The sequence below is a fragment of the Rhinoderma darwinii genome, chromosome 1, assembly GCF_050947455.1.
Source record: "Rhinoderma darwinii isolate aRhiDar2 chromosome 1, aRhiDar2.hap1, whole genome shotgun sequence".
Classification (NCBI taxonomy): Eukaryota; Metazoa; Chordata; class Amphibia; order Anura; family Rhinodermatidae; genus Rhinoderma; species Rhinoderma darwinii.
This window is the reverse complement of record NC_134687.1, coordinates 570,423,822-570,451,572: the sequence shown is the minus strand read 5'-3', so window position 1 is coordinate 570,451,572 and position 27,751 is coordinate 570,423,822. Positions and strand designations below refer to the sequence as shown.

The following is a 27,751-nucleotide window of genomic DNA, read 5'->3' as shown; positions in this document are numbered from 1 at the left end:
AAGCTATCTACTGTCCCTGCTGTGACCTGCTCCTGCGGTGACCATTCCATAGATTCACAGTTCTCACAGTAACGAAGGCTTGTCGTCTCTGCAGATTGAATCTTTTGTTCTCCAGACGGAGGGAGTGCCCCCTTGTTTTTTGAGGGGGTTTTACATGGAACAGGATTTCACCATATTTTTTGTATGTGCCATTCATATATTTATAGAAGTTAATCATGTCCCCCCCCCCTTTAGTCGTCTCTTAAGACTAAATAGGTTTAATTCTATTAATCTTTCCTCATAACTTAGATTCTTCAGTCCCCTTATTAGTTTCGTTGCTCTTTGTATTTTTTCCAACTCCGCGGCATCCTTTATATGCACTGGAGCCCAAAACTGAACTGCAAATTCTAGATGAGGCCTCACTAATGCCTTGTAAAGTGGTAATATTATATCCCTGTCCCGCGAGTCCATGCCTCTTTTAATACACGACAATATCTTGCTGGCCTTTGAAGCAGCTGATTGACATTGCATGCTGTTTAGTTTATGATCTAAAAGTAGACCCAGACCCAGATGACTCCCCCAGTGTAGCTCCCCCTAGGACATATGATGCATGCAGATTGTTGGTACCCAGATGCAGAACTTTACATTTATCTACATTTAACCTCAGTTGCCAAGTGTGGATGCCCAAACACTCAGTGCATCCAAATCAGCGTGCAATTTACTAACGTCTTCTATAGACTGAACATTACTACATAGCTGTCATCTGCAAAAATAGAATAGTGCTGTTAATCCCATCCTCTGTATCATTAATAAATAAGTTGAATAATAGTGGTCCCAGCACTGAACCCTGGGGTACACCACTTATAACTGGGGACCATTCAGAGTAGGAATCATTGACCACAACTCTCTGGATACGGTCCTTGAGCCAATTCTCAATCCAATTACAAACTATACTTTCTAAACCTATAGTCCTTAATTTACCCATTAGACGTCTATGAGGGACAGTGTCAAATGCCTTTGCAAAGTCCAAAAACACTATATCCACAGCGGCCCCTCTGTCTAGGCTTCTGCTCACCTCTTCATAAAAACAAATCAGGTTGGTTTGACAACTTCTGTCCTTAGTAAAACCGTGCTGGCTGTCACTTATAACACAATTTTTTTGTCACATAATCCTGTATATAGTCCTTCAATAGCCCCTCAAACATTTTTTTCCCATGATTGATGTTAAGCTTACTGGTCTATAATTACCCGGGGAAGACCTAGAGCCCTTTTTGAAAATAGGCACCACATTTGCCCTGTGCCAGTCCCTTGGCACTATACCAGTTACTAGAGAATCTCTGAATATTATGAAGAGGGGGACATATAACTGAACTAAGCTCTTTAAGAACTCTAGGGTGTAACCCATCTAGTCCCGGAGCCTTGTGCACACTTATTTTATTTAATTTAGCTGGACCATATCTACATTCAGCCAATTCAGTATATTAATTGATGTATTAACAGCACTGGCTACATGAGCTGCTCTTCTGTCGTATATACAGAGCTAAAGAACCCATTTAGTAACACTGCCTTCTCTTGATCCCCTGTGACCATCTCCCCATTACCAATATTTAGGGGTCCTTCATGTTCAGACCTTGGCTTCTTTGCATTTATATACCGTATTTTTCGGACTATAAGATTCACCTGACTATAAGACAAAGAAAAAACTATTGGTTAAAAAAAAGAATTTGTTCGGTTTCACCAGATTCTCAGAGCCATAACGTTTATATGTTTTCATCCTTTGAGCGGTGTGAGGGCTTCTTTTTTGCGGGACGAGTTGGTTTTTCTTAGCACCATTTTTTTTTGGTACATACGATTTATTTATCACTCTTTATTTCTCTCTTTTTAGCGCTATGGTGACCAAAAAAACACAGATTCTGGGGGTTTTACAATTTATTTTTACGCCATTCACTGTGTGTCAAATAATGCTGTATTGTAATAGTTTTGAACTTTTATGGACGCAGCGATACCAATTTTTTTTATTTTTACATGGTGCTTGGGGAAAAATGGGAAAAGTTTTTTTTGTAAAATTTTACACCTGAAAATGTATCTATTCTTTTTATACATTTTGTTAGTTCCTCTAGGGGACTTGAACCAGCGATCGTTAGATCGCTGGTACAATACACTGCAATACATGGATGAGTTTACAGAAACAGCGTAACTCGTAGCTTCCTTAACTCCCATAGCAGTGAATGTCAGTTACAGAATCGGTGTAGCATGCTACGCTGTTTCCGTAACTACTATTCAGTTCTATGGGAGTTACAGAAACCGCATAGCTCAGCGAGTTACGCTATTTCCGTAATTCGACCATGTAACCAGGAAGTGGCTGGGAGACAGCGGAGCCAAGTAAGATAGAACGGACTTTAGGGGGCCCGTTCTAGAGATAGATGCGGGTCCTGAAGGTGGGACCCGGATCTGACATTTATGACATATCCTGTGGATATACAGAAGACAAAAAATGGCGACCGCACACTGCGAACACCAATGCAACCTAAACCACTAAATATAAATAAATATGCACTACTGCTAAATCTACCTATAATAGGGAGGTTCTTAGTGCACATTTTGATCAAAAAGTGTTTTCCCACCTGCCACGACAAGGCGACCTCTAAGGTGGGGACCTACTCTGCCCATACACCCAGAACTGGGACTAAACCTACATATATCTGGGGATGGTAGGAACCAGCATTAAACTAATTAAAATCACCCAGGGCAGAATGGGAGGAGTGCGAGAACAAAAAATGGAGGCAGTCACTAACCCCACATATATGGATCACATAAACAACACAAAAGTTTGAACCGCACATTCCAACAAAATGATATAAAACACAGCGGACACCTGCAGTGTATGGAGCGGGCTTAGCACGTGAGCCCGCTCCATACATCATCCCCTCCCCGCTACATTATGTGCCGGCACATCACGGGTCGGGAAGGGGTTAAGTAAGGAGCGGTCAGGGGTCCCTTGACTGCCGACTATAAGACACAGGGACTTTTTAGCCCTTTTTTTTTGTCATATATTGCCCTTTTTTACAGAAGGTGTAAGCCATGTGGGGTTTCATTTTAGTCGTTTATACTCGTTACCTATAGGAATAAATTTTGCACTATATTTATACAAAGTGGATTTTAAGATTTATCATTTATTTGACGTTAGTTCTTCCCAGTCTATGTCCTGAATTGCAGCCCTCATCCTGGGGAAATTGACCTTCTTAAAATTAAAGAGGCTCTGTCACCACATTATAAGTGCCCTATCTCCTACATACTTTGATCCAGCGCTGTAATGCAGATAACACCGGGTTTTTTTATTTTGAAAAACGTTAATTTTTTTAGGAAGTTATGAGCAATTTTAGATTTATGCTAATTACTTTTCTTAATGCCCAACTGGGTGTTTAACTTTTGACCAAGTGGGCATTGTGGAGTGTATGACGCTGACCAATCGGCGTTATACACTTCTCTCCATTCATGTCCATTTGTACTCCGCACATTGTGATCTAGCGAGATCATGGTGTGCTGTCACATACACCCACATTAACTTTACTGAAGTGTTTTGAGCGTGAATAGACCTTGCCTCCAGCCAGGACGCGATCTCTATTCACAATCCCGACACTTCGGTAAAATTTGTGTGGGACTTAATCGCTGCACACCATGATCTCGCTAGATTTTTATTTAGAAAAACAATGTATTTTAAACCACTTTATGAGCAATCAGCGTCATACACTTCTCTCCAGTCATTTACACTGCAGATAGCGATATAGCTATATCGCTATGTGCAGCAACATACACAAACACTAACATTACTGCAGTGTCCTGATAATGAATATACATCACTACCAGCCAGGTCGTGATGTGTATTCACAATCCTGACACTTCTGAATCTTTTCTGTGAGATTCCAGCAAGGCAAACGTAATCTCGTTTGAAATGACCGGTTACGTCGCAATCTCGCGACATTACCTTTGCCTTGCTGTAAATCTCACAGAGATGCTACAGATGTGTCAGGATTCTGAGTACACATGACGTCCAGGCTGGTAGTGATGTGTATTCATTATCAGGACACTGTAGTAATGTTAGTGTTTGTGTATCTGCACATAGCGATATAACTATATCGCTAGTGCAGTGTAAATGAATGGAGAGAAGTGTGTGACGCGGATTGGTCAGCGTCATACACTCCTCTGTACAATGCCCACTTGGTCTAAAGTAAAAACACGCCCACTTGGGCATTAAGAAACTCATTCACATAAAGCTAAAAATCGCTCATAAAGTGATTTAAAATAGATCGTTTTTCTAAATAAAAAGCATTACTGTCACCTACATTATAGTGCCGATCTCCTTATGTAGGAGATAGGATACTTATAATGTGGTGACAGAGCCTCTTTAAATTTCTGGGAGGAATAACAGGAACGGCACAACGCAGAGTTCTAAGAAAAGATGTTTTAGAATAGTTGTTTTATGGAGAGTACATGTATTTACTAAAACAAATCAGTCAGGAGTGCTAACTCTTTTCCTGACCAGAAGCTTTACCCCCCCCCCCCCCCCCTTTCATGACAGGCCCATTTTCAAGTTTTAGCCACATGCCAAATTAAAAGCAAATTATTCTTCTATTACTCTACCAACCTACATTTATTTAGTTCTTTTTCTCAGAGCATATTCGGCTTTTGCTTTTTGTGTAAAAAAATATAAAAAATAATTACCGGTATATACTTTTCTTTAAAAAAAAAAAAATGTGAATATGAAATTTTAGGTGGTTTTGTGACATCTGGTTTATGCCACTGGGTAAACACGCCTGAATACATATTTGGCAACTTCAGCGATACCAAAATGTGTGTCTTACACGCTGGGCGCAAGGTGGAGCTTACAATGAAGGGGGCGCAAACTGGCTTTTGGCGAGCAAATTTTCCAAAGCTGGTTTGCTGACACCATACGAACATTACAGATGTTGTGAAGTGCCAAAGCACTGTCAACACCCCCAAAATGACTATTTTTAAGAAATTAGACCCCCAAAGGTATTTGTTTAATGAAATATAAAAGATTTTAGCCCTCCTATTTTTTTTCCACACAATCATTGACTTTGAGGGAAAAAAAAAATGAAACTGCCATTTTTATTTTTTACAAATATGTGAATTCAGGAGACCCTATTTGACATCTGGTGCATGCCACTGGGTAAACACACCTGAATACATATTTGGCAACTTCTGCCGACTTCAGCGATACCAAATATACCCGCATTTCTTACACACTGGACGCAAGGTGGAGCTTACAATGAATGCTGCGCAACCTGACGTTTGGAGAGCAAATTTTCCAAAGCGGATTCCGAAGTGATCTTTGTGCATGCGACCAGTGTCGTGGCCAAAGTCACCGTTTAGCCCCAGCCTAAAACTGTACAATACATCAATATATATGATAAAAAAATAAATAGAGAGATATGTAAGAAAGAAAAGGGAAGAGGAGACCTAGACTCACATCCACTTTGTTATACTTGATCTATTGCGGCGCTACAAAATTAAAAATTGTACGAACATAAGGTTCTTAGTAAACCTTTTGATCAAACTGTATAAGCCCACTTGCCACTTCATGGTGACCTCTTTTTAGTGGGTCCCAACTCTTATCAAGTGCAGTATCGCATGGCAACTAGTGCCGCTGCAACATAACACCTGCAGAGGGAGCAATCCAGAAGACCAACAGCACCCATGCTGTAAGGCTAAGCCACCTTGTCTCTGGACCACCCCCCCCCCCCCCCCATCCTTTTCATCTGTTCACTCTTTTTTGTGGTGGTCTTTATTGCTGTGGTAGTGTGGGGGATGTAGCCCAGAGCCAAGGTGGCTTAGACTGGCATCATGGGTGCTGTTGGTCTCCTGGGTTGCTCCCTCTGCAGATACTGTGTTTCAGCGGCATTGGTTGCCATGCGATACTGCACTTGATAAGAGTAGGGACCCACTAAAAGGAGGTCGGCATGAAGTGGTAAGTGGGCTCATACAGTTGGATCAAAATGTAAACTAAGTACCTCATGTTCATACGTGTTCATACATTTTTTAATTTTGCTGAGCCGCAATAGATGAAGTATAACACAGAGGATGTGAGGTCTTGGTTTTCATCTCTCACACTTAGGTTGACCCACAAATTATAATTCATTAGAGTTCCTGACGGCTCCTGTGTGGTTCAATAAAGAGGAGTTGTCATCTCCCCAAACATGTCTATTTTATTAGATACTTGTATTCCCCATGAAATATTGATTTAGTAGCATCATTTTTTTTCAGAACTCTGCATTGAACCCTTCCTCTGCTATTCCTCCTGGAAATTTATAAAAACATTTACAACTGGGCATTACCATTCCCTTGCCAATGGGTCGTGTCCCTGCACACTGCCACTTTTCAGACACACAATCCTTAAAGGAAAATGTATGTGCCAAATGTATACTTTTATTATAGCCTGGGACTATATACAGATATATACAATATTAACTCATTGTGCGTTTTATTTGCACAACACTTGTGCACCACCCAGCAGGCGAGGTGGGAAATTCATTATACAATCCCATCTCCCTATTTATCTTCTTGATAGACTTTGATGTTCGTGAAGAAGTAAAATATATAATCATTGCGGTTTCTACCGCATCGTGCTGTAGTACTTAATTTTTCCTAAACTGGTTAGGCAAACTTTTACCTGTAGCTGCAAGTACTCATTTTGGTCAATACTCCCTGAGACAGTACAGTAATAGGACTTCTGGATCCTCATATTTCTCCTATTATGCTGGACAGCACCAGTTGTATGCAACATAAAGAGAACACAAGTGGATTTTTTTTAATGTTTTTGTTTTTTTCTTTTTAGGATGAATTCCATACACGTCTGCGCTTTAATCGAAGAGGACTGGTTGCCATGGCAAATGCTGGACCTCACGACAATGGCAGCCAATTCTTTTTTACCCTTGGCCGTGCTGATGAGCTTAATAACAAGCACACCATCTTTGGAAAGGTCTGGGAAATACCGTACTTCACTATGAGCAGTAGTAGCAATATCTGGTAGCATGAAGTCACTGTTATCAGTAATCTGTACACAGAATAAGACAGGAGAGACAGAGATAGTGCCTCTCCTGCATATTCTAACTAATATTGTAATTACTAATAGAACGACATCAGGTCTCGTGTATAAGTAATTAACAGACTACAGTCCTAATGCATCAACTGCAATTCACCCCTGAAGTATTAAATGTTGTTGCAATATAATTTAGTATTAAAAATTTATTGGTTTTGTAATTTACTTTGTTACGAAATTGCTGCCACCAGCCAATAGAAAATGCCTATTCTGCTTGTCAGTAAAGACATAGAGAAGGAGCTTGTATTCATTGTGCATGGAGACTCACACAGTATGGATGATGACCGCTGATCATCGGGGGTTCCGGGAGCCAGACACGCAGTAGTCAGCTGATTGCTGGGCGGCTGTTCTTACGGAAGCCTTTACAGGTAGCCTGTCTGGTCAAACATGCAGTATAATCTGCGGGCAGCATGTTATAGAGCAGGAGGAGATGAGCAGAATGATAGAAGTCTTTGTGGGAAAAGATTCAGTATAACTTGTAATTTATTCATTTAAGTCCCTGCTAACTTCCGCTGGGTGGTCCTACTCCGTGATGGACTCTATATTTGTATTGACATTTACACAGGGATGGCTGTCAATCAATGGTTGGAACCGCCCACTGGACTCTTTGGTCCACAGTGAACAGGGATTTAAATGAATAAATGACAAGATGTATCTTTATTTAGCAATCTTCTCGGCTCCTCCTGTCCTATATTATGATGCCTTCAGATAGGATGGCATGTTCAATGTGACAGGTGGTCCTCTCCCATGTATGTTATAATAGATCAGTTACTGTAAGATCCTAGTGCATTATGGGAAAGCTTTTCCATTACTTACCCTACTGATCTGTCCAATAATTAGTATGGATACACCATGTATAGATGAGAAGCATGCCACTATTATTCTGATCTTATTAAAAATAATAATATATTATATCATCGGAGTTCCTACTCTTTATTATTATAATATGTATTCATATGTAAATAATTTGGTATGTGTGCATATATGATTAATGTGTCATCTCTTGTGTCTGAAATAAGGGCCTCATTCATCAAAATGGTCTTAGAGCGGACCTGTCAGCTCTCCTGCATATCTGTTTTAGTTAATACTTTTATTCCTGATAAAATAACAATTCTGGAGCTTCTCTTATTAGATCTGATTTGTTCTTTTACTTCTGAAAATGCATTAATAATGAAAAACTGGGTGTTACCATTTACCATGTCAATGGGGTGTGTCAGTGCTCCGTGTCCAACTATGTAGGGGAATGGTAGCATCTAGTTTTCAATTAATTCATACATTTTCAGGAGGAACAACAGAGGATCTGCACAACACAGGGTACTAAGAAAAGATGCTCCAGCATTATTTCATGGGAAATGCAATTCCAGTGGAAAGCTCTGTTCACATTATTTGAGTCCTACATTCAGGCAAGCTCTTTGTGCATACGCCAAATCTACCCATAGGGGCTACATTCCATGAATGCCAAAAGGGTGTTTTTTTGGATCTGTATGTCTGTGTACCTTTTTTTCAACTTAATAGAAAAGTGTAGTTGACTACGCTTTTCTATACAGAAGCGTCCCGTGAAAAAGTATATATTGCGATACGTGTTTTTTTTGCAAGGGAGCCTATTGTACGCACAAAGGAGGATTTCCCGACGTATACCTCTGACGAAAGCCTTAAATATAATGGAAACATATCTAAAGATGTATCCAACACATTGGGCAACACTCAAAGCCTCTACCGCACAACTCCTATCTTAAGTGATGTTTATGCCAACTATATAGCAAAAATTACCAATTTTTAAATGTCAAATATTCTATAAATCTGATCTAGAGACAATGTTTGTGCAAAAGGGGGAGCTCCTTTATTTGCAGTAATGACATAACCATTGCTACTTTCATACCTCTGTCCTACATATCTTGCGTTTTCCAGGTGACTGGTGACACTATTTACAATATATTACGATTGGCAGAAGTGGATATTGGTGAAGAAGACAGGCCTTTCAATCCACACAAGATAAAGACCACTGACGTATGTCCCTTTATTTACTAGTAACGCCTAATTTAAACAATGTTTATTTTTCTACATGGCTTGTACTATTGCATAATATACTTACCCGTGAGGCTCTGTTTATAAGAATGGGTTGCCACTAAGGGATGCACGATGCATCGAAACTTCGATACTGTTTCGATACTGTGCATCCCTAAACGGTTCGATACCGCTATTTCCTGTATTTCGATACTTAGCCGCACAGCTAAGTATAGTAATACATGAATGTATGAGAGCGGGGCAGCGGCCGTGTAATACAGCCACAGCCCCGCTCCTGAGTCGTGGCAACTGCACGGGGTCAGGATGATGCGATGCGGCCAGCGCTGCACTAATGATCTGCGGCACTGAAGACAGAACATGGCGGGCGCACTACAAAACACCCCCATGTTCTGTCCCCAGGGCCTGAACCGCCGCTCATTAGTGAAGCGCCGGCCGCATCTCCTCATGCTGACCACGCGCGCACTTACTGTCAGGAGCGGGGCAATGGCTGTATTACACAGCCGCAGCCCTGCTCTATAACGGCGGAGATCAGAGAAACCTCTCATCTCCGCCGTTATTCCCCTGAATGCTGCGATCACAGCGGACTGCAGCATTCAGGAGAAAATGAGGAGGGCATCCCGCCCCTGGATCGCGTCACAGGGAATTCCTGTGACGCGAAGGGCCATACCATATATGGGCAGACATCCCAGGGTCTATTGACGGACCCCAGGGCTGTCTCACCATATTTCCTGTTGTTAGGGCATACTGAGGTATGTCCTAACAGCCTGTGTGCTATCTGTCCACAGGCTAATGTACTGGCACATATCTGATATATGTCAGTACATTAAAGTTTAAAAATAAAGTAAAAACAAAGTATTGTTAAATTTAAAAAAAAAAATCACATTCACCTTTCTTACAATAAACATTAAAATAAGTCTCAATACATAAAATACACATTCAGTAATGGCGCGCACAACAATTTTTTTGCATCATTTATGATGTGTACGCTGTAAAAAAAAAATGAAATAAACTCTGCTTTCTATCACTTATTAATGTAAGGCACGAGGTGCGATGAATTTACCCTCCATGTGCCTCACATTAATAGTAATTAACCCCATCATGTACCTCACACATTAACCCATTTTGACTGGGAAACAGGATGGGATTAATTACTATTAATGTGAGGTGCATTCAAAATTCATCACACTTCGCGCCTCACATCAGAAAACGGAAGAACTTTTTTTTTTATTACTGAAATCGCAATACTAAACTAAGTATCGGTATCGAAGTCCAAATTCTGGTATCGTGACATCCCTATTGCCACTGCTAATGGCTAGGATTTCTTGTATGGTGGCTCTTTGGACCATGAGGAGGCTGTGTTGTTCTTCAATGGGATTATTGCCAGGAAGTCGTGGAAATTGTTAGCTCTTCACTCACTGCTGTATCGCACATATCTCCGTTTCTGAGAACCCATGGACATGTGTACATGTATGTGACTAATATGAGCAGCTTTGCTTTTACTCACACTGTATTTTATATTTTATGTTCAGACATGGCAGATTTGTTGCAGATTTTTTAAACCTCATTCACCTGTAGCTGATTTTTCTGCTGCAGATTTGAGATGTTGAGTTTTAAATACACTACAGGGCTATTACGCTGCAGACTTAGGCTACATGCACACGTTGCGTATTTTGCTGCATAAAATACGCACCAAAACCGCAGCAATACGCAGTAAAAGCCGCACCAGATCACATGTTTTTCGGTGCGTTTTATACTTGTTGATGCGTAAATCGCCGTGTTTTCATGTTGCAGGTTTCGGTGTGACTTTCCTCTGCACTAGGCAGATGGAATTTTCAAGCGAAAACGCAAGATAAATTGACATGCTGCAGATTTTAAAATCCGCACCACAGATCAATTTCCGTCCCGAAAACTACCGCAGCGTGTACATGAGATTTCCTGGAATCTCATTGACTAGGCTGGTGGTATATTATGCTGCGGATTTGCCACACGCATCATGTGCATTGAGCCTTACAGTGGTTTTTATCCTTCACAATTATTATTTTCCACTGTGTCTGAACTAGCCCTTAGGCCGCCTGCACACAATGCGTATTACGTGCAGATTTGACGCGCAGATTTTCCTGTGTCAAATCTGCAGCGTAATACAGTACCAGCAAAGTAAATGAGAATTCAAGTAATCTCGTCTACACATTGCAGAATCTGACGAGTTTAGAGAAAAAACGTACCAAAATCCGCACCTATTTTTGCTTCAAAATGTAAAAACCGTACCTAAAAACGCACTATTAAGTGCAGATTTTTTCCTGCGGAATTATCTACGGTTTTGATGCGGATTTTCCATATAAAATTACGCAACGTGTGCATTTAGCCTTAGGTTTCAGCATTTTGCATGTTTCTTTCTCTAAAAAGTAACGTTTCATCCAGTTTAAATGATCCCCTTTATGTTTAGAAGGGTCCCCGCTGCTTGTACGCTCAGTAATGCGGGAGAATCCAGTTTAATTCCACTGCAGTGCTATCATGGGTGAAATGAGGCATTACACAATTCCCATTGACATCAGTGAACTGTCCACATAATGCCAGGATCTCCAGAGTAGCGATGTCACGGTGTATCATTCCTCTTTTTCCTATCATTGTGTTATTTTGTCATTATATTTAATAAAGATATTTTTTGTACTTTTTATATTGAGTACAATATTTCTTTCAGGGATATGTCCCAATTGGTTCGTTTTTAGGTTTAAATAGCGATGTCACGGTACCAGAATTTCGACTTCGATACCGATACTTTGTGTAGTATTGCAATTTCGATACCCAAACGATACTTTGCCAACAGTAAAAAAAAAAAAAAATTAAAAATTCGTTCTTTCATTTTCTGATGTGAGGCACGTGGTGTGATGAATTTTGAATGTGACTCACAGTAATAGTGACTTACCTCATCCTGTTCCTCCATCATAATCGACAACATTGGGTTAATGTGTAAGGTACATGATGGGTTAATTACTATTAATGTGTGAGGCACATGGAGGTTAAATTCATCACACCTCGTGCCTCACAATAAGTGAAAGAAAGCACTTTATAAAGGAGTAAAAAAAAAATCTTGTGCAGGTTATGACGGCCGCACCAATACCGAATGTGTGTATATTTTATGCATTGAGATTTATTTTAATGTTTATTGTAAAAAAGGTGTATGTGGATTTTAAATTTTTTCTTTAACATTATTTCAATTTATTTAACATTATTTATGTTTTTACTTTATTTTTAAACTTAAATGTACTGGCATATGCCAGTTCATTTACCTGTGTACGTATAGTACACAGGCAGTTGTTAGGACATACCATATTTCCTGTTAGAGCATACTTAGGTAAGACAGCCCTGGGGTCCTTCAATGGACCCTGGGCTGTCTGCCCATATCTGATATGTCCCTCAATCGCATACAGGGATTCCCTGCGACGCGACCCAACGGGGCATCCCCCCTTCTCATTGACCCCATGAGGTTTCTCTCATCTCCGCCGTTCGAGCGGGGCTGCGGCTGTGTAATATAGCCATTGCCCCGCTCCTGACAACAAGTGCGCCCACGGTTAGCATGAGGAGATGCGGCCGGCGCTGCACAAATGAGCGCAGGCACTGAAGACAGAACATGGGGGTGTTTTGCAGTGCGCCTGCCATTTTCGATCTTCAGTGCCGGCGCTCATTAGTGCAGTGCTGGCCGCATCACATCATGTTGACAATGTATTTATTACACAGCCGCAGCCCCGCCGCTCTCATACATTCATGTAGCTGTGCGGCCACATCACGTCATGCTGACCACGCGCGCACTTGTGAGGACTCGGGAGCGGGGCAATGACTGTATTACACAGCCACAGCCCCGCCCTCGTACATTCATGTGTTACAATGCTAAGCTGTGCGGCCGCACAGCTTAGTATCGAAATACATGAAAGCACGGTATCGAAATAGTTTAGAAGTTTCGATGAATCGTGCATCCCTACTCCAGAGCGAGAGAGACACTCTCTATGTACAGTAGCTGTTTTATGCTTGTTCTGAACATGGGCACCCCCACCTATTTTTTTTTTTTTCAACCAGACCCTTTAATAAGTCTGATAATATTTCCGGATGTTCCCTGCAGGTGTTGTTTAATCCATTTGATGACCTAGTTCCTAGAGTAACTAAAAAGTTGAAAAAACAGGAGGAAGAGACTAAGCAGCCAAAGGTGAAAGGCACAAAGTAAGTCCTATATGCTACTTCTTTACATTGATTGCCAGCACTGGTATAAACAAAAGGTAATATATTTATAGGACAATATTTGCCCTGTAAATTAACCTCACCATGACCAGAATCCTCCCATACAACAGTGTCAAATGTGGGGGACTGACAACCAATTACTTATTTTATAAATTGTTCTTTATAAATGAGATCACCGCTTTAGTATTAACTTTTGCTAATGCAAATTATGCTTGTTGGAGTCCCTAGTGAAAAGTCCTATTTGTAGCTTTTAAAATCATTACATAAGCAACTTTACTTATCTTGTAATTGCCTCAAAAGCTTTAGGCCCTGTTCACACAGTTTTTTTTTTTTTTTTGACGCGGAAACCGCGTCGGAAAACGCGCCGAAAATGGGAGGCGTATGAGTTTTTTTACCGCGAACGGTAAAAAAACGATCGCTGTAAAAAGAAGCGACATGCCCTTTCTTCGGGCGTTTACGCCTCTGACCTCCCATTGACATCAATGAAGGCAGAGAAAGCGGCGGTTTTGCCTGTGGCACTAATGGGTGCGAGCGAAAAACGCAGAGTTTTGAGGCAGAATTTTTCTCCTTCAAAAAACTCTGTGTAAACACATAGAACAAGCAAAATTTGGAATGGCAAAAGGGTTGACCCCTTAGCATGGTCTTAACGCAGTTTCTCAACATATGCTACATGTACACACCATGTAATGCGCACCTGTGCTGTCCTTATGCTATGCTTTTAATGTGCAGTTCAGTGTATGACCAAAGCCTTGGGGGTACTCTGAAGAAATTTAATTAGAGGTACTAACATTGGAAACCTTAAAGACACGCTTTTTTTTTTTTCCTCTCCTTAACCCATATAAATTATCAGGCAATAGTTGTATATTGAGTCCGAAATGCCAAATAACGGTAGGTTTATGTGGGCAGATATGTGTCCACAGCCAATAATAACAGGTCGATCGGCGCTGGTTTAAAGCTCCTTTACACAGGCCAATGTAAACTGTATGGGGACCAATGATCGTTAATACGATCGTTCGGTCCCCAAACTGTGTACATAATGACTTAAAGGGGTTGTACGGTATTTGAAAAACATGTCTTACAGAACCTGCACTACACCTGTCCATGGACTGTACCTCGTATTGCAGCTGTTTTCTAATCTTGTACAAACTCTTAAATGATCCTACTGTTTGGGGTTTACAGCTCCTATGCTGAGCTATGCGCCTGCATGATCAGTCTACAAACAAACCTTATCTGTTGTCCCTGCAGTCCTATATTACTCCCCTGCTTCTTGCTTACTTCCTCTTAAAGAGGCTCTGTCACCAGATTATCAAATCCCTATCTCCTATTGAATGTGATGGGCGCTGCAATGTAGATAACAGCAAAGTTTTTTTGTTTTTTTTTTTAAAACGATCATTTTTGCCCAAGTTATGAGCAATTTTATATTTATGCAAATGAGCTTTTCAATGGACAACTGGGCGTGTTTTCTCGTTTTACCAACTGGGTGTGTATTGTATTTTTACCAACTGGGCGTTGTGAATAGAAGTGTATGACGCTGACGAATCAGCATCATACACGTCTCATCGTTCCCACCCAGCTTCTTTCACAGCAGACACAGCGTGACGTCACCCACAGGTCCTTCAACCTTGTCGTCGGACAAAAAAGATACATTGGCTCCAGGCGTCCAAAAGGTTAATATGCTCGTCTCTAGGGAGTTTGCTATGCTTACCTGCACATACCCTGCACTGTACTCTTTGACGCCTGGAGCTGATGTGTCTTCTCTCTTCCGACGCCAAGGTTGAAGCACCTGTGGGTGACGTCACGCTGTGTCTGCTGTGAAAGAAGCTGGGTGGGAACGATAAGAAGTGTATGACGCTGATTTGTCAGCGTCATACACTTCTATTCACAATGCCCAGTTGGTAAAAACACAATACACACCCAGTTGGTAAAAACACAATACACGCCCAGTTGGTAAAACGAGAAAACACGCCCAGTTGTCCATTGAAAAGCTCATTTGCATAAATATAAAATTGCTCATAACTTGGGCAAAAATTTTGTTTTTAAAAAAAATAACTATCTACATTGCAGCGCCCATCACATTCAATAGGAGATAGGAATTTGATAATCTGGTGACAGAGCCTCTAAGTATTGTAGATGCATAATTTGTCAGAACAGGTTACCATTTACACACCGCATGTTATATATCCCAGAGGAGACTCCTAAGTTGCATTTTTTATTTCAGAAATCTGATCTGGTCAGTAGGGCTGGGCGATTATGACCTAATTCAAAATCACGACTAATTGAACATAAAACCTCGATTATGCTTAAACGATTTTAGGCCACACCCCATTTGGCATGCCACCCCGCCTATTTGCATGCTACAAGATTGACTATTTGTCCCCTGCTGCATACTGCTGTATATAATATACCCCCTGACACTGCCCCTACACAATATATTGCCCCCATAGTGCGCACCACACAGTATAATGCTCCATAACTGCCTCCAGGCTGTATAAAGCCCAAATAGCAGCCCCAATAGTGCCCAATAAAAATAATAATATACATACTGGCCTAACCCTGATCCAACGAAAAGTGGAGAAAATCCCTCTACTCCTCCGGTCTGTGCGGCTCGGCACAGACAGGCACGATGACGTCACTGCCTCGTTTTTGGTGATATAGTTGAATCCAATGGTAGAGCAGGGAGCCGTAAGGTCCCTGCTCTACTATTCACTATGTATCTGCGTCCTGAAGATGCAATTGAGAAAAAGGAAATGCGCAAGATGACGTTGATTGATTGCGCTGGATTTCGATTTCGGTGGTTCGATTGAATGCACAGACCTACTTGTCAGTGTGAGAGAGAGGGGGGAGGAGACACAGGAATGCAGGCTAGAGCATTGAGAGAAGGGGTGGGGATATCATACGTCGCAGAGAACGCCCACTGTGCTCAGAGCTTGCAGCTTCATATACAGGCATGTCAAAGAAAGCAGGCCTTGAAAATAAAGCAAAACTGAATCAGTCCACATAGTATATCCTGGAATAAAAGATAATAGATTCTTAATTTAATTATTATATGTCATAGTTTGACAGTCTGGATGTTGTGCTTTTCTGCATGATAATGTTTTCCCAATCTTTCACTAGAGAAAAACTACATTTTGTTCTTTTTCTGTGCATATTCCGCCGCAAAAATCGCAACTCAAATTATTATTTTTTCTTGTACTTACCCAGAATTCCCTGCTTTTTTCTCCAATCTGGCCTCCTGGGATGACGTTTCATCCCATGTGAACGCTGCAGCGTCATCCAGGGAGGCCATAGCGGACGGCAAAGGGGAGATGGCCACAACAGCCAGGGTAAGTATGAAGGTGTTTTTTCTTTCTACCGCTGCGGAAATTCTGCCTGAAAAATCGCACCACAATGTGGTGTGGTTTTTCGGACGGAATGATGCTTCGAGTTTCGGAGCCCGGAAATGCTGTGTAGTTTTATGCAGCGTATCCGATCCGTGGGAACCTGGCCTTGATCCTGTAACCTAATACGTAACATTCTCCATCCTGCAAGAACAGCCGGCTATAATCCGTTACTTGTAAAGGGGATTCTGTTCTTCTGCTGGGTCATTCATTGCAGTCACAGCAAGGTGTAGACAGCTGTTAAAAGCCTGGAGTCGGCTATTGTGAGAACAGAACTTCATTACATAAGAACGGAGCAGACAAATTAAAGAAACACAAAGGAAAATGCTGTGTTTTCAGGACCCGCTGCTCATGATTATTTAACAAGCCTATAATTCACGTTACACGCTGCCTTTACGCCCCCTGGTAAACATATAATCTCCTCTATATGGGCAGTTTTTAGCAGCTCTGCCAAAAGTCACAGGTTTGAGTAAATTATTATTTTTCATAAATTATTTGCAGCAGCTTGCCCTGTCTCATTTTTTATTTAAATGGCCCATAACTGATGATTGGTAAGGCATTTATATTATCACCTTTTTTTTCCTCTTCTCTTCTCTTTTTTTAATTTTTTTTTTATTTTGATGTAAACAAGTGTTTTTGAAGAGTTGACAAACCTCTCTATTACATTTAATGTGAACTGACATCCTAGACAAATGATCGGTATAGCTGCGGAAAATATCAGGGCACAGTGTAAATAAAAGTAAGATCTTTTCAAGTGGGCAGCAGCAAAATGCAAAAGTCTCCGAGAAATCTCTAAGAGAAGTTGCTAATGTTCCACGGCCTCCTCATTCTAGCAGTTTGTGAGGTCTCGACTTGTCTCCTAGTTCCCCACTGATAACATTTTCTGACTTGTCTCAGTGTCTTGTCAGAACACGATTAAAGGATCCGGTCATGCCCATTATGTGGCCATAGCTAAGGGCAGCACAATGTTGTGATAGACCGACTGATTTCAGAGGTCTGACCCTTATCTGCTAATGTAAAGCAATTTTTGAGGAACTTGGGTAAAGAACCTGGTCAGCATCAGCAGAAAGGAGTCCGGAGTATTAATGCGCTACCGTTAGCTCTGCCCACTCTGCACTAGCTCTGCCCACTCTGCACTAGCTCTGCCCACTCTGCACTAGCTCTGCCCACTCTGCACTAGCTCTGCCCACTCTGCACTAGCTCTGCCCACCCTTTGCAGATTGACAGATGCACCGTAAGGCCGGATTCACACGAGCGTTGCACATCTCGGAAGTGAAAAACTGCCATTTTTTTATGTCCGAGGTGCATCCGTGCTTTGCGCTGCGGGATGCGATATCACGCATCCCCCATAGAGGGACGTGTGAAGCATGAAAAAAAATAGGACATGTCCTATTCTCTCACGGACCCTTCACACGGTCCGTTGAAACAACGGACGTGTGAACGGCCACATTGGATTACATAGGTCCGTGTGACGGCCGTTTAACACTTTCGTGTAAATAAGGCCATATAGTGAGACATCTGTCAATCAACGAAGAGTGGGCAGAGCTAGCGGCAGCTCATGAATACTCCAGACTCCTCTCTGCCAATGCTGCTTGGACTCTTTATATGTAAGTTCCGGAGAAACGACTTAAAATTAGCAGTTAAGTGACAGACCACTGAAATCAGCATGTCTGTCACTACATTATGCTGCGCTCACTGAGGGCAGCACAATAGGCATGACAGGTTCACTACAAAGGGAACCTGTCACGTTGTCTGATCTGCAGACAACGTGGTATGGAGCAGGAGGAGCTGAGCAGATCTAGTTTTGTGGGGCAATATTAAGTATTGTTTGTAATTTATTGCTCTAAAACCTCTGCTTGTCGAGCTTTTAGGAGTCCAATGGGTGGTCCTACTCAGTGAGTGACAGCCTTCCCTGTTTGCGCACATTAGTTATACTTTATATTTTCCCCCAGAAATATATTTGCTCCGCTCCTCCTGCTCTATTACATGCTGCCTGCAGTTTGGATAGCATTTTCGACGTGACCGGTTCTCTTTTAACGTGTTCATACTCTCCTCTGCTTTAGCGGTATTTCTTAGTAGTTACCTACTACTGGGACTGACTTTCAATACCAGACACAGACCATGGACAAGAGTGGCACTGTTTCGGTAAGAAAGCTGTCATGTCTTCTTTTTTTTTTTTTTTTTAAATCGTACAACCCCTTTTAAACAAAAAAATAATAATTCAAATAAACAGGGAAAGCTTGTATTGAAATATCTGATCTTACAAATCCAAAAGACTTGGTACATCTAACTTTAATATTTCTTTGTTTACAGGAACTTCAATTTACTTTCTTTTGGGGAAGAAGCTGAAGAGGAGGAGGAAGAGGTTAATAAAGTCAGTGAGGTAATGTTGAAGTATGTTGGATTACAACTGAATTAACTGATGCCGGATTAACTGAATGTTAATGTATATACACACACTAATCTAGCCAATCACATGCAGTTTTAGCTGAACATGCGAACGTCCATTTTACTTATGATTAGACCACTGTTTAGCAACAATGTGTGGTTAAAGCCTAATTCTGCCTCAAACACTCCCTTATACCATTCCAACAAAACCCTTATCTCATGCCTGTTACTTCCTGCATTCAATCCACCAGTTCAAACGTGCGTACTGCCAATTTACCCAGGCCTTGGCGCCATCTTTATAACTGGTTCTGGCTCATAGGTGAAGACTCCACCCCTATTTGAATTATTGTCTGTGACCACGACAGATATGTCTGTTAGGAGACTAGACTCTGGTCACTGAGACAGGAAGTGATGTCATATGATTGACAGATAGTGTTAGGACATCATTTGGAGCATCACACAGGACAATAACTACAATCCTGTTCCGTGGCATGGTTGTATCTGTTACATAAGTCACATCCTATTTTGAACTTAGACTTTAAGGTGAGCGACTTTTTCTCTAGCTTTGTTGTGAGCGTTTTGTTTTCCATGGTGAAGTTGATGGTTGGTAAGTCACTGAGACCGCAGTCATTTACAGCTCAGTCGGGTGCGAGTGTATGTATATTATAGAAGCAGTTTGTATCCTCTTCTTCCCAATGGCTGCCTGTAGTGAATGTCTCCGTGGCCTCGTCACTCGGGCAGCGTGTATTTATTACCTGACTGATCTGACCCAGGCTTGCTGAGAGTATTCATGCAGTCATGCAGTGACTGCTGGGTGCCGGTGTCTGTAAACGGAGAATGATCCCATCGTATAAACATTTGCGCTACTTTCCTCAACTGGTAACTTTCAAAATGCACTTTTATATATTTTGCCGTTCATTTAAATGATATTACATGATATGACCACCTTCTCACAGCTGTTTTTTTGCTATTATTCTGTAGCTGTTTGTTGCTTTTCTATGTAAAAGGATCCTGAGAGCGCAGGCTTCATGCAGCGCTGCAGAATATGTTGGTGTCTTACAAATAGAAATAAATAAAAGCCAGCCTGCTGTTTATACAGGATGAAAATGCCATAAATCTATAAACTGGATTATTTAGGATTTGCATGGTGCCAAATTATGTTGTTGTTTTTTTTGTTAAAAGAGCATTAACCCTTTTGTAAGTAGCTTATTTTTTGGGCCTTAATGACGGAGCGATTTGTTCAGTTTTTAAACGTTGCATTTCAAAAGCCATAAATGTATTATTATTATTCTGTAGACATGGCTGCAAGAGGGCTTTTTTTGTGTGGAAAAAGTTGTATTTTTAATGGCACCATTTTGGGGTGCATAAAATTTATTAACTTTTTTGTAAAAAAAAAATAAATTAGGGCAAGGTAATAGAAAAAAAATGAAATGTCGCTGTTCTTTTTATTGCGTCTTAAATTTTAGATCAGTTACCGTGTGGTATAAATAACATATTGACTTTATTCAGCCGGTCGTTCTGATTACAGCCATTCCAAATTTATATAATTTTTTTAATGTTTTACTACTTTTGCATAATAAACACTTTTTAAAAAAAAAAAAAAAAAAAGGAATTGTTTTGTGTCGCCATATTCTAAAAATCATAACTTTTTTCTGCCAATGTAGTGGTATTATTATTTGCCGGAAGACTTGTAGTTTTTTGGGGTTTTTTTTGTACCATTTTGGTCTACATATGACTTTTTTATTGCATCTTTTTGGAAGGCAGGATGAACAGAAAACAGTATTTCTTGCATTGGTTTATAATTTATTCTTTACGGCGATCATTAAGAGTTTTATAGTTTGGGTCGATACAGTCGCGGCAATACCAATTATGTGTAGCTGCTTTCATTTTATACATTTTTAGTTTTTGTTTTTTTCATAACGCTTTTTATAAGGAGAAAGTCGGGGTTTTCATTTTCTTTTTTTACTTGGCATTTTTCATTTACTTATTAGTAACTTTAATAAGCTATTTTCTTTCTTTCTTTTTTTTTTAGTTCCACTATGGAACTTTACTACGCAATCATTTGATTGCTTTTGTAATACACTGTAATACTTCTGTATTGCAGTGTATTATGAGGTCAGTGTAAAACGAATAGTTATTCTATTAGGCGCTGCCTTTGGCATTTTTTAGTAGGCATTCGCTGAAGGCAGACATCCGGACCTTTATTAGGCCCCCTGCTGCTATGGAAACGGGCACTTCGATTTCTGCCCATTACAGCAGGAGCCTGGCTGTCTTTAGACAGCCCGACACCCACTCTAGTCATGCCGGGCTTATGACATCGCGTCGTAAAAAGGCGGTGCTGTGGCATAAGTACCCTTAATGACCACCTAAAAAAGGCGTATGGGCAGTCATTAAGGGGTTAAAGGGGTTGTCAAGAATTGGCACCAGTTTTTTCCATGGGATGTCTCTGGTATTGCAGTTAGTCTCTCTTCATTCGAATGGGACCGCAATAAAACAGAAGCTTTTTCCTAATCTTGGACAACCTTTTTAATGTGGTCTAGTAATTTAGTACAGTTTGCATAATAGTGGTTTTACCACTGTAGGGAGGGTGTATTGGATAATTAAAATATTAAGTTTATTTAACTTATTTTACAGACCTTGAAAGGAAAGAGTAAAAGTAGCCATGATCTCCTTAAGGATGACCCTCGTCTAAGCTCCGTTCCAGCCATTGACAAGTAAGAAACGCCACTTTAGTGTCACTTCTTTCCTTATTCTCCCTCCCACCCATGTACAGGTGTGCAGCTGTATTTGGAAGAAATCGGCCATGTTTTTCTAATACTGGACAACCTTGTATAAAGGAATTAGCCGGGCAAGCCAGCTCTTTTCTTCTTCTAATAATGGCCCTTTATTCTTACCACTGGCACCTCTCCTCTATAATTCCCCTGTAGATGTGTGACAAATGTCTTAGGTCGGAAAACCATATGAGCACATCTTATAAGCATATGTTATAAATAGTGAATGTATAAAACAATGTTTAAAGGGGTTTTCCAGGACCTAAAAAAAAATTGTCAGGAAAGCAGAAAAATTGGTCAACACATTCTAACAAAATGAAAAATGTGCAGGTGCCGGTACCTTGTGTGCAGCGTGTTAGCGCTAAGAGGCTCATATTTGTAAGTAAACATAGCAGTAATGCGAAAATAATCCACATACAGTGCATTTGGTAGTCTTAGCGTGTTACAATATGTTTTTTTTTTTTTGTTTTTTTTAATATGTATGGTTTCTGCACATTTTTCATTTTGTTAGGATGTGCTAACCAATTTTTTTGTTATGTTTTTGCACGTGACGGCTGCAGCCCATTAATAGCCTCAGCGGTGATGCTAGCAAGAATGGCACAAGACCGCTGAGACTAGTGATTGGCTGCAGCGGTCACATGCAAGAACGGTACGTCATCGCTGCAGGAAAGTCAGAGCTGGCGGGGATTTGCTTTTTGTGTTTTTTTTGTTAGTCCTGGAAAACCCCTTTTTAACAAGTAATTACTGACAATGTGCTGCTAAGGTTGTACATTGGGTTCCCACTAGTCCTGTTTTGTATTCCTGTCCATCAAGATCTACTGGGGATATTGACTCTTGTTCTTCGTTATTGGTTTCTCCAAATGATCCACTTCTTCACCAACTCTGCTGTGAGCAGAACAAGGACACCGAAGATAAACTTATTTCTTTCTGCAAGCGGCTACTTCCCATCCCGTCCAATACAATTAAGTGGCTAATGCTGGATCAAAAGGAATGGAAATTGACTATATCAAGCTAGATAATGATATTGAGAAATGTTGAGCATCACAACCGAATCGGACTCCATTTCTAGTTTGTTTTTGTCATTCCTGCTACTCCTGAGTAATCATTTTAGTTAACATTAAAAAATTACCTCTGAAATGTCACAGCCGCCTACGTTTGATAAAATGCTTCTTATTTTCCAGTCCTCCGATACGATTTATACTGAAAATAAGATTTAGTTCAAAAATATCCTTCGATGTCCTTCTGTCGTAGACAACAGTAATATTTCATTGCTGCCAATGACAAAAAAAAAACAATGTACTTCAAATCTGTTTTACAGCTCAAAAGGCCCTGCACAGCCTGACAGTGATAGTAATGAGGTAAGCGTAATTTTTTTTTCCCGTTGCCATGGTAACTTTAGAATTTGTACGTTTTATTTGATTGCTCGGCTAGTAGTAGCACTAGAAAATTAAAAGGTAATAAATAGTTTTGAGGTAAAAAAGGACTACTTGTGCCTTATCATATGAATGCAATCTGGTAATAACTCATGGGGGCTCTTTGGAAATTCAGCGCGTGTAAAAAAAAAAAACACTCTAAAATTGGTCAATTTTACCTTCAGCTAAAAGTTTTCAAATTCAGAATTTTAAAAATGAAATTGTAAAATGTTATTTTGTATAGTATCGGTATAATATATGATTTTTTTTAAAATTCTATAGACAAATTTAATATTTGACTATAGAGCAATGGCAAAAGCAAAAGGCAGCATCTTGACATGAGTACTTGTGTGCATTGCAGCCTGATTTGTGGGCGTTGTTTACCTTTAGACAAGCTTGAAAATATTCCATTTGTTATAATATCTTAATCTCCTATTTTACCTCCTTAGTCCTTTTTCACTCCTCGGTGTATTTTCTGGATGTACACACTTCTGTGGCTAGCTTGTGGATATTGACTAATAAACAATCCCTGCTGTAGTCCGTTTCTTTCAGTAGCGCCTGAACATACCGTATCTAAGGGTATGTTCACATGTGGCAGATACACTGTGCATTTTCCGTCTCCGTTTTGCCAAAAAGCTGCAGGATATTACAGTACCAGCAAAGTAGATGAGATTTAAATAAATATTTAGTGTGGAATCCGTCTGAATATTGCCATGAAGTGCGGTTTAAAGCCAAATCATGGCTATTTATTTAGCAGAATCGTCGCAAATTTTAGGTGGATTTTCCCCACACACTTGCATGGGTCCATTAAAATCTCAGGTGAAGATTTGTTGTGGATTTTACTGCGGATCCGCTGCGTATCTGCTTCAAATCCGCAGGTTCACATTTTAAGCCAATGATTTGAAAGTGACAAAAGAGGAAGAAGAAATGCCTCCATTTTACATGCACCAACACCTGCATACGAGCCCACCAACCCCTGCCTTAGGAGCAAAATGGCATGGTATTAATGGATGGGCATCAATGTCTCCTGTCTCATAATGCTAGTAAGTAGACTCTAGACTGATTAATTGTATAGCTATTTTCTGGATATTTTTGAATGTATTAATTACGATTTTGCACACCGGTTTACAGGTGGTGGACCAACCGATGATCTGGGATCCAGTCGACGAGAGGTACAAGTACCTTATTTTGAAAAAAAATGTAACATTTTATTTCTTGATTGACATATTGCGCCTGCACCGCGGCAGAGGTGTGTACATGATGTAGCGCAGACAAGCAGATCAGCAAATTTTTCTAATTGACTGCAGTTAAAGGGAACCTGTCCCCAGCATTTCACCTGCTAAACCAGCAATATCTGGTGGAAGTGGGTGAAAAATCATTTTTATGTAACCTATAATTATCTTCTTAGTCTGCTCTGTACCCTTAGTATTCCGTTTTTTAGTGTTTCCATCCCATATGTTAATGAGCATAAGAGTCATATCTCCCCGCCTCCTTACTTTTGATTGACATCTCCTCGTCTGTCCCCAGCACATACGAAATCCCACGCTTGCGCATCGATGTTCTGGCGCGTGCACACAAAAGGACACCATGGTGGCGCATGCGCAGTATCTATATTTAAGGCCCGGGTGATGCAGAAAGCGTGTCGGACCATACGTGACGGGCCCATGCGCGCTATCTCAGACAAGATTTCACTGGTGAGCGAGCATAAGAAGACGAACGAACGAACGAACGAACGAGACTTCTGGATTATTACCATAAAAGGCACAAAATGTTTGCAGACCATTATTTATGGTCTGAGGAGTTTAGGAGCGGGGATAAACGCAATGAACTTATGACAGCAGCGGCCAACAATCGGTGAGTAGAGTTTAATAGGTGTAATGCTGGTGACCGGTTCCCTTTATGTAGTTATGGCTGCACTTCGGTATTTTATGGCATTTTACTTCATGGCTTAATAGATATACTTTTAGCTGCAGTCCAATTGAAAAATATGACCGTCTTTGTTTGCGTGGTTTCAGACACATAGCTGGAGCAACTTGCTCACAGTGTGACTGCAACATGTGAAGGCACCCTAAACAGGAAGCCTCAATTCAGTAAAATCCATACTTTGAAATCTGTTCTTGTTGCCCTTGACATTTAGTAATGTATTTATTGTTTTTAGCAGGCATACCAGTATTTCTAGTATGGTTTCTGGTGCATTGAGGCAAAATCTTTATAAGAAGTGATATTCATTTGTGTGTTATTTTTCCCCTTATTTTACAGATCTCCGCAATGTACCACCTCAACAGACCGAGCTGTCGCTTACGCAAAAGGAACTGCAGCATAGTGAGAGTGACCCCCAAGAATCTTTCCGTTCTACAGCGGAACTAGAGGTCGGGGGGTGAAGAGGAGCAGACTGGGCCATCTTCGGTGGGCACAAACAGCCCCACCTCAAGTAGACAGTCGGCCACTGAATCTTCTGGCCCCGCACCCCTTCCCCTCATGACACCTCCCGGACAGACGACGCGAAGAACCAGGGACAGAGAACCAGAGACCGAGGAAAGAATGTGGAGGTGGAAGCTCTATCAATGATCTGGAGGGTTGTCAACGAAGACTAGTGGCACCACGTTGGCAGCTCGTCATAGGACAGATGGTGGCCATGTGTCCCAGTGGTTTTTGCTGTCATGGACCTCTTTGCATCCCCAAATCCCATTTCTGAGACAGGAGACATTATTGTGGCAATGCAGAAACAAACCATTGCTCCTCAGGCTGGTTCACATTCTGCTCCCGCTCCACTCCTACCACCGGCCAGACCTTATGGCTACGGCCATTCTGGCCCCTTTCCACTTTAATCTACTCCTTCTTCCTACCCTCATCCCTCTTATCGTTATTCCACTTATCGCCCCTGACCGGCAGAACTGCCACAAACCCCTCTGATTTCCCTCCCCCAGGTTTCATACTCTTTATTAAACTTCTCCAGATTACTTTGCATGTGCACCTCACAATTCAAAATTGGAGGTGTAGTGATACAAAGCTCTTCCCTGTAGCCAAAAAAGAAAAAAACTAAATTAGTACAAATAATTTGTAAAAATGTTAAACAATATTGTTAATAAAACAAAACAACCCGCAGTTTACTAAAGATTAAAATCTTGTAGAACCATGAAGGGTCTTACATACAATATGGTGTTGCTTTAATTTTACAATTATGCAATGTAAGGCCCTTTTTGACAAAAATTTTCATAAATACAATAATGGGGCCGAATGAAAGGGTTGGACTTCATGGAGCTCATGCATCTTTAGCCTGCAAAAATGGGGTTTTACAAGTCTAAACCACACCCCCCCCCCCCCCCCCCAAAAAAAAAAAAAAAAAAACGATTAAAGAAATAAATCAAAAAATTATTTACAGCAAGGTGATCAGCAGCCTTTCCGCAGCAGAAATTGCCTTCCTCATCAGTGTTCGAGCTTATTCTGCCGAGCGTATTATACGTTCGTGTTGTCGATTTAAAAAAACAGACCGCACACAAACCCATGCAATTCAATGGGGCTGTTCACACGGTCATTGTTTTAATGGACCGTGTGAATGGCCTGTGAAAAATTAGGATGTGCCCTATTTTCGTCCGTTTTCACGGTTCCCTCAATAGACTCAAGTCTATGAGCGATTAGTGGAAACGGGTACCGCATCGGTGCGACTCGGACGGGAAAAGAAGACGTTTTTCTTGTCAGTGTTTGCACTCGTTCGTTTGATTAAGCCCTTAGCGTAGGTGAGGTCAGGGTAAACAAGCTCCAGAAGCCAGTTAAACCCATTCATGGGAAGGCGGCAAATTGATATTAAAAAAGTTTGTCGGTGAAATAAAATTGATGGCTTATCTTCAGATCCATTAGCTTATCTTCATAGGCTGTTAATATGGTATTGGTGGGGGTCTGACCTTCGTCACCCCCGCTGATCAGCTATTTGACGGGGCTGCAGCCCTTCGTGCGTGCACTGCATTACAAAGGCTATGCAAAGTATTACAGCTTCCTACTATTAAAGTCAATGGGAGGAAGCTGTTCTACTGTGCTCTTCTGCTGTGAAGTTGTATCTGTCACCTGTAGACTATTATGACTCCCATTTTTAATGGATACGTCAAAATAGTTCACGAGAGTAGATGTATCCGAAATATATTCCACAATAATCTACAGGTGATGGATGCCACTGTTAGGCATTGGTCACAGCCTCCGTATAATTTATACGTTGGACGTTTTTCTTGTCATGTATGTCAAGTGGAGACTATAAACGCAGTGTGAACGTAGCCTTCGTATTCTCTATGAAATCATTAATCCCTTTGAAAAGAATGTCACCTTTTTTTGCTTTTCTTATCACGTTGTTTAAAATTTTGCTTGTTGCTTCGGGGGCTTCACAGTTCAATGTCTTTTGAAACACTTGGAGAACCGTGTTGTATAGACAGACCTACACATTCCGTGTCGGGAGCTGTG

The 27,751-nt window shown here is 40.9% G+C and overlaps 1 protein-coding gene across 1 annotated transcript in view; it reads left to right on the top strand.

Moving 5' to 3' along the window:
- Positions 1-27,751, top strand: part of CWC27 (CWC27 spliceosome associated cyclophilin) — a 240,656-nt gene that overhangs the window by 32,512 nt on the left and 180,393 nt on the right. Inside the window, exons 4-9 of the mRNA XM_075839140.1 lie at positions 6,836-6,979; positions 9,008-9,106; positions 13,239-13,336; positions 19,045-19,114; positions 21,754-21,833; positions 23,209-23,248. Coding sequence (XP_075695255.1) covers positions 6,836-6,979; positions 9,008-9,106; positions 13,239-13,336; positions 19,045-19,114; positions 21,754-21,833; positions 23,209-23,248 — 531 coding nt within the window. The remainder of the gene's footprint in view (positions 1-6,835; positions 6,980-9,007; positions 9,107-13,238; positions 13,337-19,044; positions 19,115-21,753; positions 21,834-23,208; positions 23,249-27,751) is intronic.